General features: G+C 41.4%; 2 protein-coding genes across 2 annotated transcripts; one reads left to right on the top strand and one right to left on the bottom strand.

Moving 5' to 3' along the window:
* Positions 1-1,237: 1,237 nt before the first annotated feature.
* On the top strand, positions 1,238-6,443 carry LOC107041109 (nucleoporin GLE1). The gene is made up of 3 exons (XM_015261504.2): positions 1,238-1,392; positions 2,346-3,646; positions 4,213-6,443. The coding sequence occupies exons 1-3, from the start codon at positions 1,353-1,355 to the stop codon at positions 4,879-4,881; spliced, it is 2,010 nt and encodes a 669-aa protein (XP_015116990.1). The 5' UTR covers positions 1,238-1,352; the 3' UTR covers positions 4,882-6,443.
* Positions 5,890-11,756, bottom strand: LOC107041107 (heat shock protein 60A). The gene is made up of 4 exons (XM_015261502.2): positions 11,647-11,756; positions 10,196-10,613; positions 8,588-9,192; positions 5,890-8,073 (listed from the first exon to the last, which is right to left on the bottom strand). Exons 2-4 carry the CDS (start codon positions 10,611-10,613, stop codon positions 7,378-7,380), a joined length of 1,719 nt encoding a protein of 572 aa, XP_015116988.1. The 5' UTR covers positions 11,647-11,756; the 3' UTR covers positions 5,890-7,377.
* Between the last annotated feature and the right edge of the window lie 361 nt (positions 11,757-12,117).

Consider the following 12,117-nt stretch of genomic DNA (forward strand, 5'->3'; position numbering starts at 1 on the left):
TCAACGTTCACCCGGCTGAAAAATTCGATTTTGGCGGAAGTCGACTTTCGCCCTGGAAAAACGGAAAAACTGACCCTTTGAAAATCTGAAAAAAAGAACTTTTTCAGTTTTCACTTTTTCCCCATACTTTTGACAGTTCTGACCAGCCCGTCGCTTAAATAGTTGGAATCAACGTTCACCCGGCTGAAAAATTCGATTTTGGCGGAAGTCGACTTTCGCCCTGGAAAAACGGAAAAACTGACCCTTTGAAAATCTGAAAAAAAGAACTTTTTCAGTTTTCACTTTTTCCCCATACTTTTGACAGTTCTGACCAGCCCGTCGCTTAAATAGTTGGAATCAACGTTCACCCGGCTGAAAAATTCGATTTTGGCGGAAGTCGACTTTCGCCCTGGAAAAACGGAAAAACTGACCCTTTGAAAATCTGAAAAAAAGAACTTTTTCAGTTTTCACTTTTTCCCCATACTTTTGACAGTTCTGACCAGCCCGTCGCTTAAATAGTTGGAATCAACGTTCACCCGGCTGAAAAATTCGATTTTGGCGGAAGTCGACTTTCGCCCTGGAAAAACGGAAAAACTGACCCTTTGAAAATCTGAAAAAAAGAACTTTTTCAGTTTTCACTTTTTCCCCATACTTTTGACAGTTCTGACCAGCCCGTCGCTTAAATAGTTGGAATCAACGTTCACCCGGCTGAAAAATTCGATTTTGGCGGAAGTCGACTTTCGCCCTGGAAAAACGGAAAAACTGACCCTTTGAAAATCTGAAAAAAAGAACTTTTTCAGTTTTCACTTTTTCCCCATACTTTTGACAGTTCTGACCAGCCCGTCGCTTAAATAGTTGGAATCAACGTTCACCCGGCTGAAAAATTCGATTTTGGCGGAAGTCGACTTTCGCCCTGGAAAAACGGAAAAACTGACCCTTTGAAAATCTGAAAAAAAGAACTTTTTCAGTTTTCACTTTTTCCACATACTTTTGACAGTTCTGAATAGTCCGTCGTTTAAATAGTTTTTCACAATGAGAATTATTGTAAACAGTTAATTGAAAAAACGAATATCGAATCTGACAGAAAAAATGACAATGAAAGGGCATCACCCCTGGTGACGTTAGTTTTCATAAATGTTTATGCACTCGCGCGCAACTGAAGTGTTCCCACGGGGCAATACTGGCGCGACTTCATATGGCGGTGGCTTGGTGTCTTTTCAGCCATCAGTCCCATAACCTCTAAATTAGTTGTGTTGCGGTGTAGGTTGGGGAACGAGTCACAACAGTCAGTTTATGTCTTTGTTGAAAATAGTGAAGAACTTCAAAGAGAAGTTCTTGCATCCTTGATTGATTACGAAAATCACAAGTGCCTGATGGATAACAATCCTTCATCTATTGGAGATAGACAAACAGGTAAGACTTTTTAAATTACTGTTTATTTACTTCCACAACTGCTCCGAAATTCGATTTTAATTCACGAATCCAATTTCTGTGAAAATTCTAAGGGAGATGACAGTTTTTTGCGAGGATCTTTTTACTGAGTGAATCGAGAGCTGCCGAAAATTCTGATGAATATTTAGTTGAAATATCCTTCGGATTCTAATATATTTTTCGAAAACTCGTTTAGAGTGCAGGGAGATAGCATTTTATTATTAGAATCTCTTCGATATATAGTGATTCTAGAGGAAACTATGAAAAGATCTTTTATGTCGAGAATGTTTTCAGCTAGGAAAAATGTTTCTGGAAATTAATTACATTCATCTTCATTCAGGTTAACCTAATTGTATTAAATTTAATTAAATTCACACTAACGCGGACCACTTTTTCAACAAAGCTGTTTTGATGAAAAAATTTGCTCGACAGTGAAAAACAAACAAACATAACAATTACATGTCATTTGTGTTGAAGATAATAGGAAATTCGAGAAATTAATAACCACTCTAATCAAATCGCCAAAGATGCAATGTTTCGATAATTATGGATGAAGCTAAAAATACATTTCAAATTTGTCATTTTTCCTATGAAAATTTTTCCTCGTCTCTCATAATGAGACAAATAATGTGAAATTAAATTTTACATTTTTTCTACGGAAATTTTCCCCTTGGAAACAGTTTCAGGATATTTTTTCCGTGTCTAGTCATGAGACAATCATTACAATATTACTCTTCGCGTTCGATAAACAGTTGTCAGTCGAAAGAGGATGAAAAAAATACCTTAGGACCTATTTTATAGAGCGAATCAAAATCAAAAAGAAAGATCTCTCTATGAAAATCGTCACCTCTTTTAAATCCCGCGCAGCTTTCCAAAAAATAGCTCTATCATAAAATAAATCACCCTCAAATGAAGAGCATTCGCTTGTTCCCCAGAAAAAATGGAGGACGTTCCCGTGGCGTTCGACAAGTTCCGTCTGTCAGTCCTCCTGAAGGCCGTGTCAATCTCCCCCTCAGTAGACGGGACCACCCTGGGCCCCAACTCGTCCCCTCCGCGCAGTTCCCCCCAGGAGAACCCCTCCGAGAACAATCAGAACTCCGCGAACATCAGTCCCCCGAGGCCCTCAAAGTCCCCAGGCGCAAAACCAAAGCCCTCCACCTTCTCAATCGAGAAAATCCTCTACGAGAATGAGCTCCAGCGCCGCGAGGAGGTCCTCAAGGCAGTGAACAGACGAAAGAAGGACATGGAGGCCTTCCAGGAGAGGCTCCAGCGGGAGAAGGAGGTCATGCTGGTGGAGCTGGCGGCCAAGAGAGAACGCGAAATGGCGGCTGAGAAGGCGAAGCAAGAGGCAGAAGAGAGGCGTTTTGCCCAGCAAGACGAGCTCAAACGTCGCCACGAGGCACAGCTGCAGGCGCAGCGGCTCCAGGAGAGGCAGGAGAAGCTCAAGAGGGAGACCGATGAGCACAGGAGACTCAAGGAACACGAGGAGTGCCTGGAGAAGATAGTCTCCTGCCGAGGAAAATTCACTGAGAGCTACACGGAAATTGGTCGACTGGCAACATCACTCATCAAGAATAAGAATCTCATTGGGCAGGTGGTGGGGCCTTTCACGAGCAAGTTGAAGGAGTTCAGCACGAGGATTGATGGCATCATCGAGGGGGGAAAGACTGGGGGATTGACGAGAAACGAGGTGAATGATGTGGAGAGTGTGCTGCGTGAGGCGGAGGAGATTTTCACGGCTTGCAGGGCTGAGGTCACCAGGATCAACGATGAATGCTTGAGGAGGGAGCAGGAGATGCTGGCACAAAATACGGCTAGTGGGGGTCATGGGGCGCCTGATGGAGTACCTCGTGCAGCGCCTGATGGGGTGGATGGGAGACAATTGGAGAAGAGTACCGAGGGGAGTTCCAATAATGAACCGGTGGAGGCGCCACGAGCGCCCGAGGGGAATCCCAGGGGCTTGGAGGAGAGCGTCGCTGTGAAGGGGATACAGGTGTATTTGAACTCCAAGAGCTACCTGGAGAGGTACAGGGGGGCCTTCAGGCAGCTCGAGGAGGTCGATCCCGACAGGAGGTACAGGATGGACTGCGAGAAGAAGCTCAATATTCTTGTCAAGGGCATATCCCAAAATTTTTCTTCTTTGAAGGAGATTGTTAGGAAGTTTGGGAGGAACTTCGAAGGGAAGGGACCTGCCGAGCTGGCGTTTGTGAAGAATTGCGTGGCTGAGACCATTGTGGTGAGGATTCACTGGTTTTTATTGAGATTGAAATTTTCTGGTCTTTGGGTTAGGGTTATTAAATGTCTTTTCATTTTTTTAAAAGGATCAATCGAGTTTTGTGAGTTTTTTTTATGAATACAGGCTTTACTAAGGTCTATTCATTGACGCTAATTAAAATTCAATTCTTCATAGAGATTTAAAAAAATTGTTACTTTTCCAATTTCAAAGAGAAAATCGGATTTTTCGTAATTACTGAAACAATCTTGATTGAATCTTGATTAAACCCGGACTGAAAATGAATTCGAGTCTTGAGAGGGTCTGAATGTAGAATTATTTGACAGAACGAAATAATACGCAAAATTTCTATAACATTTCAATTGATGACAGTACTACGACATGAAAAAATCGAAGAAGAGAATAGCTAATTTATTAGCAACAATAACTATACTCATCATTCATAAGAAATGCAATTGCCCCTTGTTTTTATTCAGCAATGCTCGATTGCCCTCAAGTTTCAGTTTTTTCTCAATATTTAATCATCATTCATGTTGAAAAATGTTACATTATCGATGATAACTTTTCAGGATGAAGTTAAAGACTTTGCGGAGCAGAAATTCGGGAGAATCTACGCACTGGCAGCAGTGGTGGTATCTCTGTGGTCTCAATACCCAGACTTTGGGGATCTAGTTCTCTCGTATCTCCACATTCACTGTCCCTACATTATCCCAGTGGTGATGCCTCGTTTTCAGGGACAGAGTGACGAGAATTTTTACAGTAGTCGAGGTTACACATACTCGAATGGAGTCAGAGAGCACGAGGAGGCGTTTCTGAAGAGGATGGAAAAATTCATGAGGTTCTATGCTGCTATTATTATAACGAAACTGCCGAAAGGCAGCATTCCGAGGCATCCTCATGGATTGGCGAATGCCTGGAGGTGGTTGGCTACTATTTTGAATGCTCAGCCACGTCAGGACGCCATTGAAATCTACCCCAGGCTCATCAAGGTCTTCTTGGAGTCCACTGGACATGCCATGCTGCAGTGGTATCCAACACAGTTCAGGAAGCTGCTTAGGGTTGTCGCTGAGGACTATTGCTCGTTGCTGGCGCAACGTGCGGACGATGCCAATGCACCTGTTGACGTCTTGAAACAGCAGCATGTTGCTATTACACTGTTGAAGCGTTTTGTGACTGATGTTATTGCTAAGGACTCGATACCTCCACCTGATGGACAACTCTCTGGGAACTTTTGGTGAGGGACTTCAGGGAGAAGTGGTGGAATGAGATGGACATTCAGGGGATGTCAATGTTTGGTTGAGAAAGGTTTTCTTTTTGTTGATATTGATATTATTTTTAGAAAGGTGACACGGGAATCATTGATGTAGGAAGATTTTGGGTCTTTTTGGTTGGGCATTTATCTTAGAGAAGAGGGTGGAGGGATTTTTGAGAGCTGAAGAAACTCTGAAAAAAAAACAACTTTGAAGCTCTTTTTTTGAATCTAATTCAGACATCTTTCTTGAAAGTTCGGGTTTGACATTTTTTGCTATTCTACATTTATCTCTGATGTGAGAATTTTTTAAATGAATATGAAGATGTTTTATAGCTTAAGTCCTTTACAAGAAAAAAAATGACATCGAAATAACTCAGCATTAGGAAATTGTGTTTTTCATGGAGTCGTGACAGATCGGATTTTTGTTTTTTCTTGATTGCGGATTCATCTTCGAAATGAGTAATTTGAGGAGGAAATGAGGAGATTTGTTTTTTCTAGCTGATGAATTATTCTACACAAGGGCCCATTGACATTCTCTTTTAAATGCACTCATTATCGAGATAATTCTACAATGAAGAAGATATATTGAATTCACAACTGGATTTAAATTCTCATAAAATAATTCAATGAAGATTTAAATCAACAGACTTTAGAAATTGAAAAACCATTTTTGTAGCTGAGGAAATTCTTTACAAAAAATGTCTTCCAAAATTTGCCTAAAAACACTCATTATCGATATAATTAAAAAATCGTAACGATAAATTGATTCGTTACATAAAAAAATAGTCCCCAACGTCTGCCTTCAGCCATCTGATATCGAAATAATGCAATATTAAAAACACGTGGTATTTTTTTGGATGTTCTCACCACTTCACCACTGAATTCTCTTACCAAACCATCAGACCCAATCAACTTGACATCCCTGAACAGTGCAGATGTGAAACGAGGATGATTTCAAAATTTAGGAAATAAATTGATTGAATGGACAATTGTATGTATTTTCGACATTTTTTATTTAGACTAATAGTGAAAAATAAAGAATTAACTGTTAAAAAAACATGTACTATGGATAAATCGGTATTTTAAGATATTTTTACACTTCCATCCTTCAACAGGAACACTCAGATAACAGGTATTTTGTTCATTTTTTTAAATGCACAGGGTATTTGCGCAATGCAGCATTTGGAACAATTCGCAATTTTAGTCAGAACTGAGGAAAAATTAGTATCCAATGGAAAATAAATCCTCAGTGAACTGGTGAAACTTTTTTGGTGGATCTAGAGGTGACACAAAAAGTTTCGTGATGACTTTTCTGTAGCTTTCAATCCCCTCTCCTAGAAAAATTCCCACGAAAATTTTCCCATCCCCTCAGATTTTGAAACATTAAAAAATCATTGGGTCAGTTTTTCATCTCGTTTCACCAATTCACTACTCTACTCTCCCAGAAAATCTAAACTCATTAAATTCAGTGAACTCTATCCTCATTAGTGTTACGTAACACCAAGTGCCAACATGACAGTGGCAATGATGGCAGCCATAAATTCCCGATAAATGCCTTCCCAACCACCTAGAGCACAAGGTTTTTAGTGATGGAAAAATCGTCAATCTTAATGTAAGATACTTGTCGAATGTCTGTGTCGTTTTTGGAGACATGTCTCCAAGGTCCCTAACCATCGAATCAGCCCATTAAACAATTCCTCAGAAAGAAAAAAAAACATTAAGAATTATCAGGTCTGAAAGAAAGTTCATTTTTGTTTCGCTTTAAAAAAATGCTCAATATCTCCAGCACTAGGGGGTTTAGAGAAAAATGTCAGAAGGGATTTTTTCTGGGGAATTTAATGGGCTAAAAAAATATCTCATGACATTTTCTTCCAAATCGTCTAGTTTACGAGATATCTCGAGTTTTATTGAAGGAAAAACAATGAATTTCTCCCTGGAGAAGAAAGAATGCTCTGAGAAATGTTAGAATATCTCCAAAACTACTGGATTTTCCGAAGAAATATTTTTCTCGTAAATTACGAAATTTTCTACGAAAGATGTCTCTCGGTATTGTCCTCTAAATCCATTTGTTTCAACGATAATTCAAGCCTCATGAAAAGAATCCTCTGAAAAAATTGGCAATATCTCTAAAACTCCTGGTTCTATCGCAAAAAGTCATAATACCTTTTCCGTAGCTCTCGAAATTCTGCACAAAAACTTCCTCACCATTCTCTTCCCAAACCCACTAGTTCCCGAGATATCGCTTTATTCAATCCAATTAAACTTTTCCTTCGACCTAAGAAACCAAAAAAAGTGCTGTTAAATCTCGTAATCTCCCCTAAACCGCTGAATCCACCGAAAAGCATCAAGAGACATTATCTGGCAAGATCCCCCCAAATTTCTTCCAAACCCACTACTCCCAGAGATACTCGTTCCACGTAATAATTGGCGATTCGATAAACAGTGTGAAACAATCAGTTCTTCAGTCTTAACCTTGTGCCCTCTACATTCCCATGCCGCCCATGCCTCCCATACCGCCCATTCCTCCCATGCCACCCATGCCGCCCATGGCAGGTGGATCCTCCTTGGGAATTTCAGTGATGACAGCCTCAGCAGTTGTCAGCAGTGAAGCAACCCCAGCAGCATCAGTGAGAGCAGTCCTCACGACTTTCGTGGGATCGATGATGCCTGCCTCGATCATGTCGACGTACTCGTTGTTCATGGCGTCGTACCCCAATTTTCCATCAGTGACTCTAGCCACAACCATACTGGCGTCAACCCCAGCATTAGCTGCGATCTGCTGGCAGGGCATGCGAAGGGCATTCTCGACAATCTGAATGCCAGTGGCTTGATCACTGTTCCCTGGCTTCAGGCTCTTCAGGGCTGGGGTGCACCTGAGGAGGGCAGTGCCTCCTCCAGGGACTATTCCCTCCTCAACAGCTGCCCTCGTGGCGTTCAGGGCGTCGTGGACTCGATCCTTCTTCTCGTTCACCTCGACTTCGCTGCTACCACCAACTCGCAGCACTGCCACTCCTGCTGATAGTCTTGCCAGGCGCTCTTGGAGCTTCTCCTTCTCGTAGTCCGAGGTGGTGTTCTCGATCTGGTCGCGCAGCTGGTCAGCTCGCTGGTCGATGTCCTGCTTGTTGCCTTTGCCTTTCAGGAGGAGGGTGTCTTCTTTCGTTATCACTATCTCGCCGACCTGGGGGATCAGATGGAGAAGAGCTTCATGATGTTGGGAGTGGAGAAGAGTGATAAGTCGATTTCGACTGTTGATCAGTTTTCAATGAATATCTTGGAATCTGAGGCAGATGGAAAAATTTTTGTCATTACCTTTTTTGGGGAGCGCATTGAGAGCTATGAAAAAGGTCATTACAAAAATTTCGCTATCTCCCGCAGATTCAGAGATATTCTTCGCGAAGTCAGCTAAGAGCTAAGTCGACTCCCCACGATTCTCCATTAAAAATTAACCAATCAAATTGAAAACAGCTCCCAAGGGCCAATTTTGCGGTCATAAAAAGTAATAACTAATATTAAAAATTTTTTTTTTAATTTAATTGCCAATATTTCGAGTGCTGAATTGAAAAATTGGGGCTCGGAAGGTGTTTTTAATTGGAATTATAAAAAGGTGTTGAAAAATCATTATTATTATTAACCAAACTTTTTTCATTTCAATTGGTCAAAATTATTGTTAGAAATTCCATCTTCCAACTCACCTGTCCGAGATCACTGGCAGTCACGTCCTCAATCTTAACCAGATTGGCCTCGTCCCCGAAGACAATTCCCCCAGTGGCAATGGCCATGTCTTGAAGAGTCGCCTTCCTGTTATCCCCAAAGCCCGGAGCTTTGACAGCTGCGATCTGCAGGCCAATCTTCAGTCTGTTGAAGACCAAGGTCGTCAGGGCTTCCCCATCAATGTCCTCGGCGACGATGACCAGGGGCTTTCTCATGGAGTTGGCGAGCTCAAGTGCTGGAACGATGCTCTGAATCGAGGAGATCTTCTTCTCGCTGAAGAGGACTAGTGCGTCCTGGAATTCCACTTTGGCACCTTTCGTCGAGTTGATGAAGTAGGGGGAGATGTAGCCGCGGTCGAACTTCATGCCCTCGATCACTTCGAGCTCGTCGTGCAGGGTCTTTCCGTCCTTCACGGTTATCACGCCGTCTTTTCCCACTCGCTTCATGGCGGAGGAGATTAGGGCGCCGATCGCTGTGTCTCCGTTTGCGGAGATCGTGGCGACCTGGGCGATCTCTTCGGGGGTCGTCACCGGTTTCGAGAGGTTCTTCAGTTCCTCTTTGATCTTGTCTACTGCCATCATGACACCTGGGGAATTTGAGTGATGGTGGGATTATTTCTTCAATTTTTTTTTTTCGTGGATCGACCGATCCACGTTTTTAAGAGGGGAAGTTGTCAAATTGAGAGGAAATTATTGAATTTGTTGAGTATTTGAGAAATATCTCAAGGACGATGGCATTACAGACAAAATTCAGAGCGAAATGGTAAAACGGTTCAAGTCGACTCATCTCCCAGTTGAGTTTTTGAGGAATATTTCCGAATCTAAGGGAGATAGCGAAATTTTTGTAATTACATTTGTTGTAGCGCTCAATCGGCTCTACAAAAAAGGTTATAACAACAATTTTACTATCTCTCTTAGATTCCGAGATATTCATTGAAAACTGGTCAATAGTCAAAATTGACTTGTACGGTTTTACCACTTCGCTATTGAATTGATTGACGATTTTAAGGTATATCCCTTGAAAATACGTATTTCTTAAAATTGTCTTAATTTTTTTCATTGGTAATGTTTTCAATTATTGAATGTGTTGAGTATTTTTTAAATATCTTAAGAATCAATAGAGAAAATTCATGGAAAGGTATTTTTTATAGAAAAATTAAATTTCTTATGAATAATAAAAATAGTAGAGAAGCATTTCGATTGAAAAATTCAACAAAAAATATTATATGAAAAAATCCATCGTTGGGAAAGGGTTGACTGGCGATTTTACAAGGGGAAATTATCGGATAAAATCGAAAAAAATGATCAAACATTTTAAAAAATCCTCGTGTGCATTTTGCATTATTTCTAGAATAAACTGCACTGTTTATTCTAAAAAAAAAACTCCTCAATGAAGTGAAATTGTTAATTATTTAGAAAATATCTAAAAAAACTTGAGATTTTCTCAACATTTTTTAAAAATACTCAGCTCTTCAAATTCTCCACAAAAAAAACTTTTTTTTAATCTTTAAAAGCCTCTCATCCTTTAAATATTCTCAGACGGTCATAAATCCTACAATTGAAAAAGCCGTTTCGACATCGTGATTTTACCTCTACGAATTTCAACTGGATTAGCCCCTTTGCTGATTTTCTCGAATCCCTCCTTGGCAATGGCTCTGGCCAAGACAGTGGCAGTTGTGGTGCCATCACCAGCCTCCTCATTGGTGTTATTGGCCACATCCTGTACTAGTTTAGCTCCAATATTCTGGAACTTGTCCTTGAGTTCGATTCCCTTGGCGACTGTGACTCCGTCCTTCGTGATCTTCGGACTGCCCCAGCTCTGTTCTAGAATGACGTTGCGTCCCTTTGGACCCATGGTGACAGCCACTGCGTCAGCGAGAATGTCGACGCCCTGGAGCATGAGTGCACGCACCTCGGGACCGAAACGCACGTCCTTGGCGTACATCCTCGCTTGGTACTGCAGCTGGCGTGAAGCCACACTTCGCATCATTGTTGGTAGTCTGTACATCTGGGAATGATTGGGTTTATGAATGAAAATAACTCGTGATCTCGATACCAAGGGCAAAAATTGAGGGACAAACATTGAAGTAAACAAATAAATAAAAAAAAATTTGGCTTATCGGTCAGTTTTCTTTTTAAACTGACCGATAAGCCAAAGAATTTATTATTTATTTGAATAAAAGGTACGGTCGAAAAAACTATCGAAGTAAACATTGAAATTCCTTCATTATCTGCTTATGTTGGGAAGAAAATATCTCTGAGCGAACTGTAGCGAACGTCTTAAATTTTTTACTTCATCTTTATGAATTTTTGTGTTGTCGATTATGAAAATTACTCCGATATCTCAATCCAAAGGATAACAATTAGTTGAGAATTTAAATAACGGAACGGAATCATTTTGAGACTTTTTGTACTCAAGGAAATTGTCTACAAAAAACGTCTCCTGAAGTTCTCCCCTAAAATCGCAGCCCCAAAAGTAACGGTTCAATGAGGAAATAATTCAGAGCCCATTCATCAAACTCAAAAATCAATTGAAATTCCCCAAGTAAAATAAATAAATAAATCATAAATAATTATAAAGAAACCTTTGCCCCCTGGCAAAACTCCCCCAAGAAACCCCTCCCAACCCGCGCCAGTCTCCCCCCCAAAACCGCCCATTAAACAATAAAAAAAAAAAATCAAAACCCCTCATCGCCCCCAAAAATCAATTGAAAACCCATCGGCAATTCCATCCGCTCCGTAAAAATGTGGTTATGTAAACCACCGCGTGGACCAAGCCCCCACGAAACAGTAGAATCCCACGCATCCCCATCCCCAGCCCCCGATCCCCCCAACGAAAAAAAAAATCTCAAAAATTCCGATTAAAAGACCTCAAAACGCGGAAAATCCCTCCAAATTTCCAAAATAGAAAAAAAAACAGATCTGCCGCCGGCCCGGCGCCCATGACTCCACATCCCACGGTCATTCATTCAGTCACCCCTAAACCCCCCAATACCAATCATATTCCCAAAAAAAATTATAAACTAAAACCGTTTAATTACCTTCAATCAATCGCTCGATCGGAATCCCCAAAAGTCCAAATTTTCCAGTGAAATTAAAGTGATGGAAGCAGCGTGCCCGCACGTTGTCTACGCCGAGTAGAATGAACGGAGAGAAGTGCGGAGCATTATCACATGGGCTCTCTCCCTCCCCTCCCCCCACCCCCCTGACGTACTCGCAGATTGACCCAGCCTAACCCCGGATTTTTCTCCAGAAAAATCGGAGAAATCTCATCGATTTTCCGGGTAACAACCGCCGGTGGGCGATCGATGACGATCCAGTGATCATGATTTATCATTTTTAATTGAGGGTGTGGGGGTTCCTTGGGGAGTTTGATGGGTGGGTTTTTTTTTCCGACGCCACCATGTGCTTCTAGAACCTACGATATCACCGCATGACGCAATCGCCGCCTGGCGACCAATCATCGTCGCTTTTAGACGAGAATTCAGAAATGAAATCGACGGGAGAGTTTT

Source organism: Diachasma alloeum, unplaced genomic scaffold, assembly GCF_001412515.2.
Source record: "Diachasma alloeum isolate Michigan unplaced genomic scaffold, Dall2.0 Dall_scaffold_00354, whole genome shotgun sequence".
Lineage (NCBI taxonomy): Eukaryota > Metazoa > Arthropoda > Insecta > Hymenoptera > Braconidae > Diachasma > Diachasma alloeum.

Excerpts from the sequence above, each read along its gene's own strand:
- LOC107041107 (XM_015261502.2), bottom strand. The coding sequence starts at position 10,613 with ATGTACAGACTACCAACAATGATGCGAAGTGTGGCTTCACGCCAGCTG. Across the intron at positions 9,193-10,195 it reads TCCAGTTGAAATTCGTAGAG|GTGTCATGATGGCAGTAGAC; the intron begins GTAAAATCACGA and ends CAAATTCCCCAG. Across the intron at positions 8,074-8,587 it reads CTGCCAGTGATCTCGGACAG|GTCGGCGAGATAGTGATAAC; the intron begins GTGAGTTGGAAG and ends CTGATCCCCCAG.
- LOC107041109 (XM_015261504.2), top strand. The coding sequence starts at position 1,353 with ATGGATAACAATCCTTCATCTATTGGAGATAGACAAACAG. Across the intron at positions 1,393-2,345 it reads TATTGGAGATAGACAAACAG|AAAAAATGGAGGACGTTCCC; the intron begins GTAAGACTTTTT and ends CTTGTTCCCCAG. Across the intron at positions 3,647-4,212 it reads GCGTGGCTGAGACCATTGTG|GATGAAGTTAAAGACTTTGC; the intron begins GTGAGGATTCAC and ends ATAACTTTTCAG.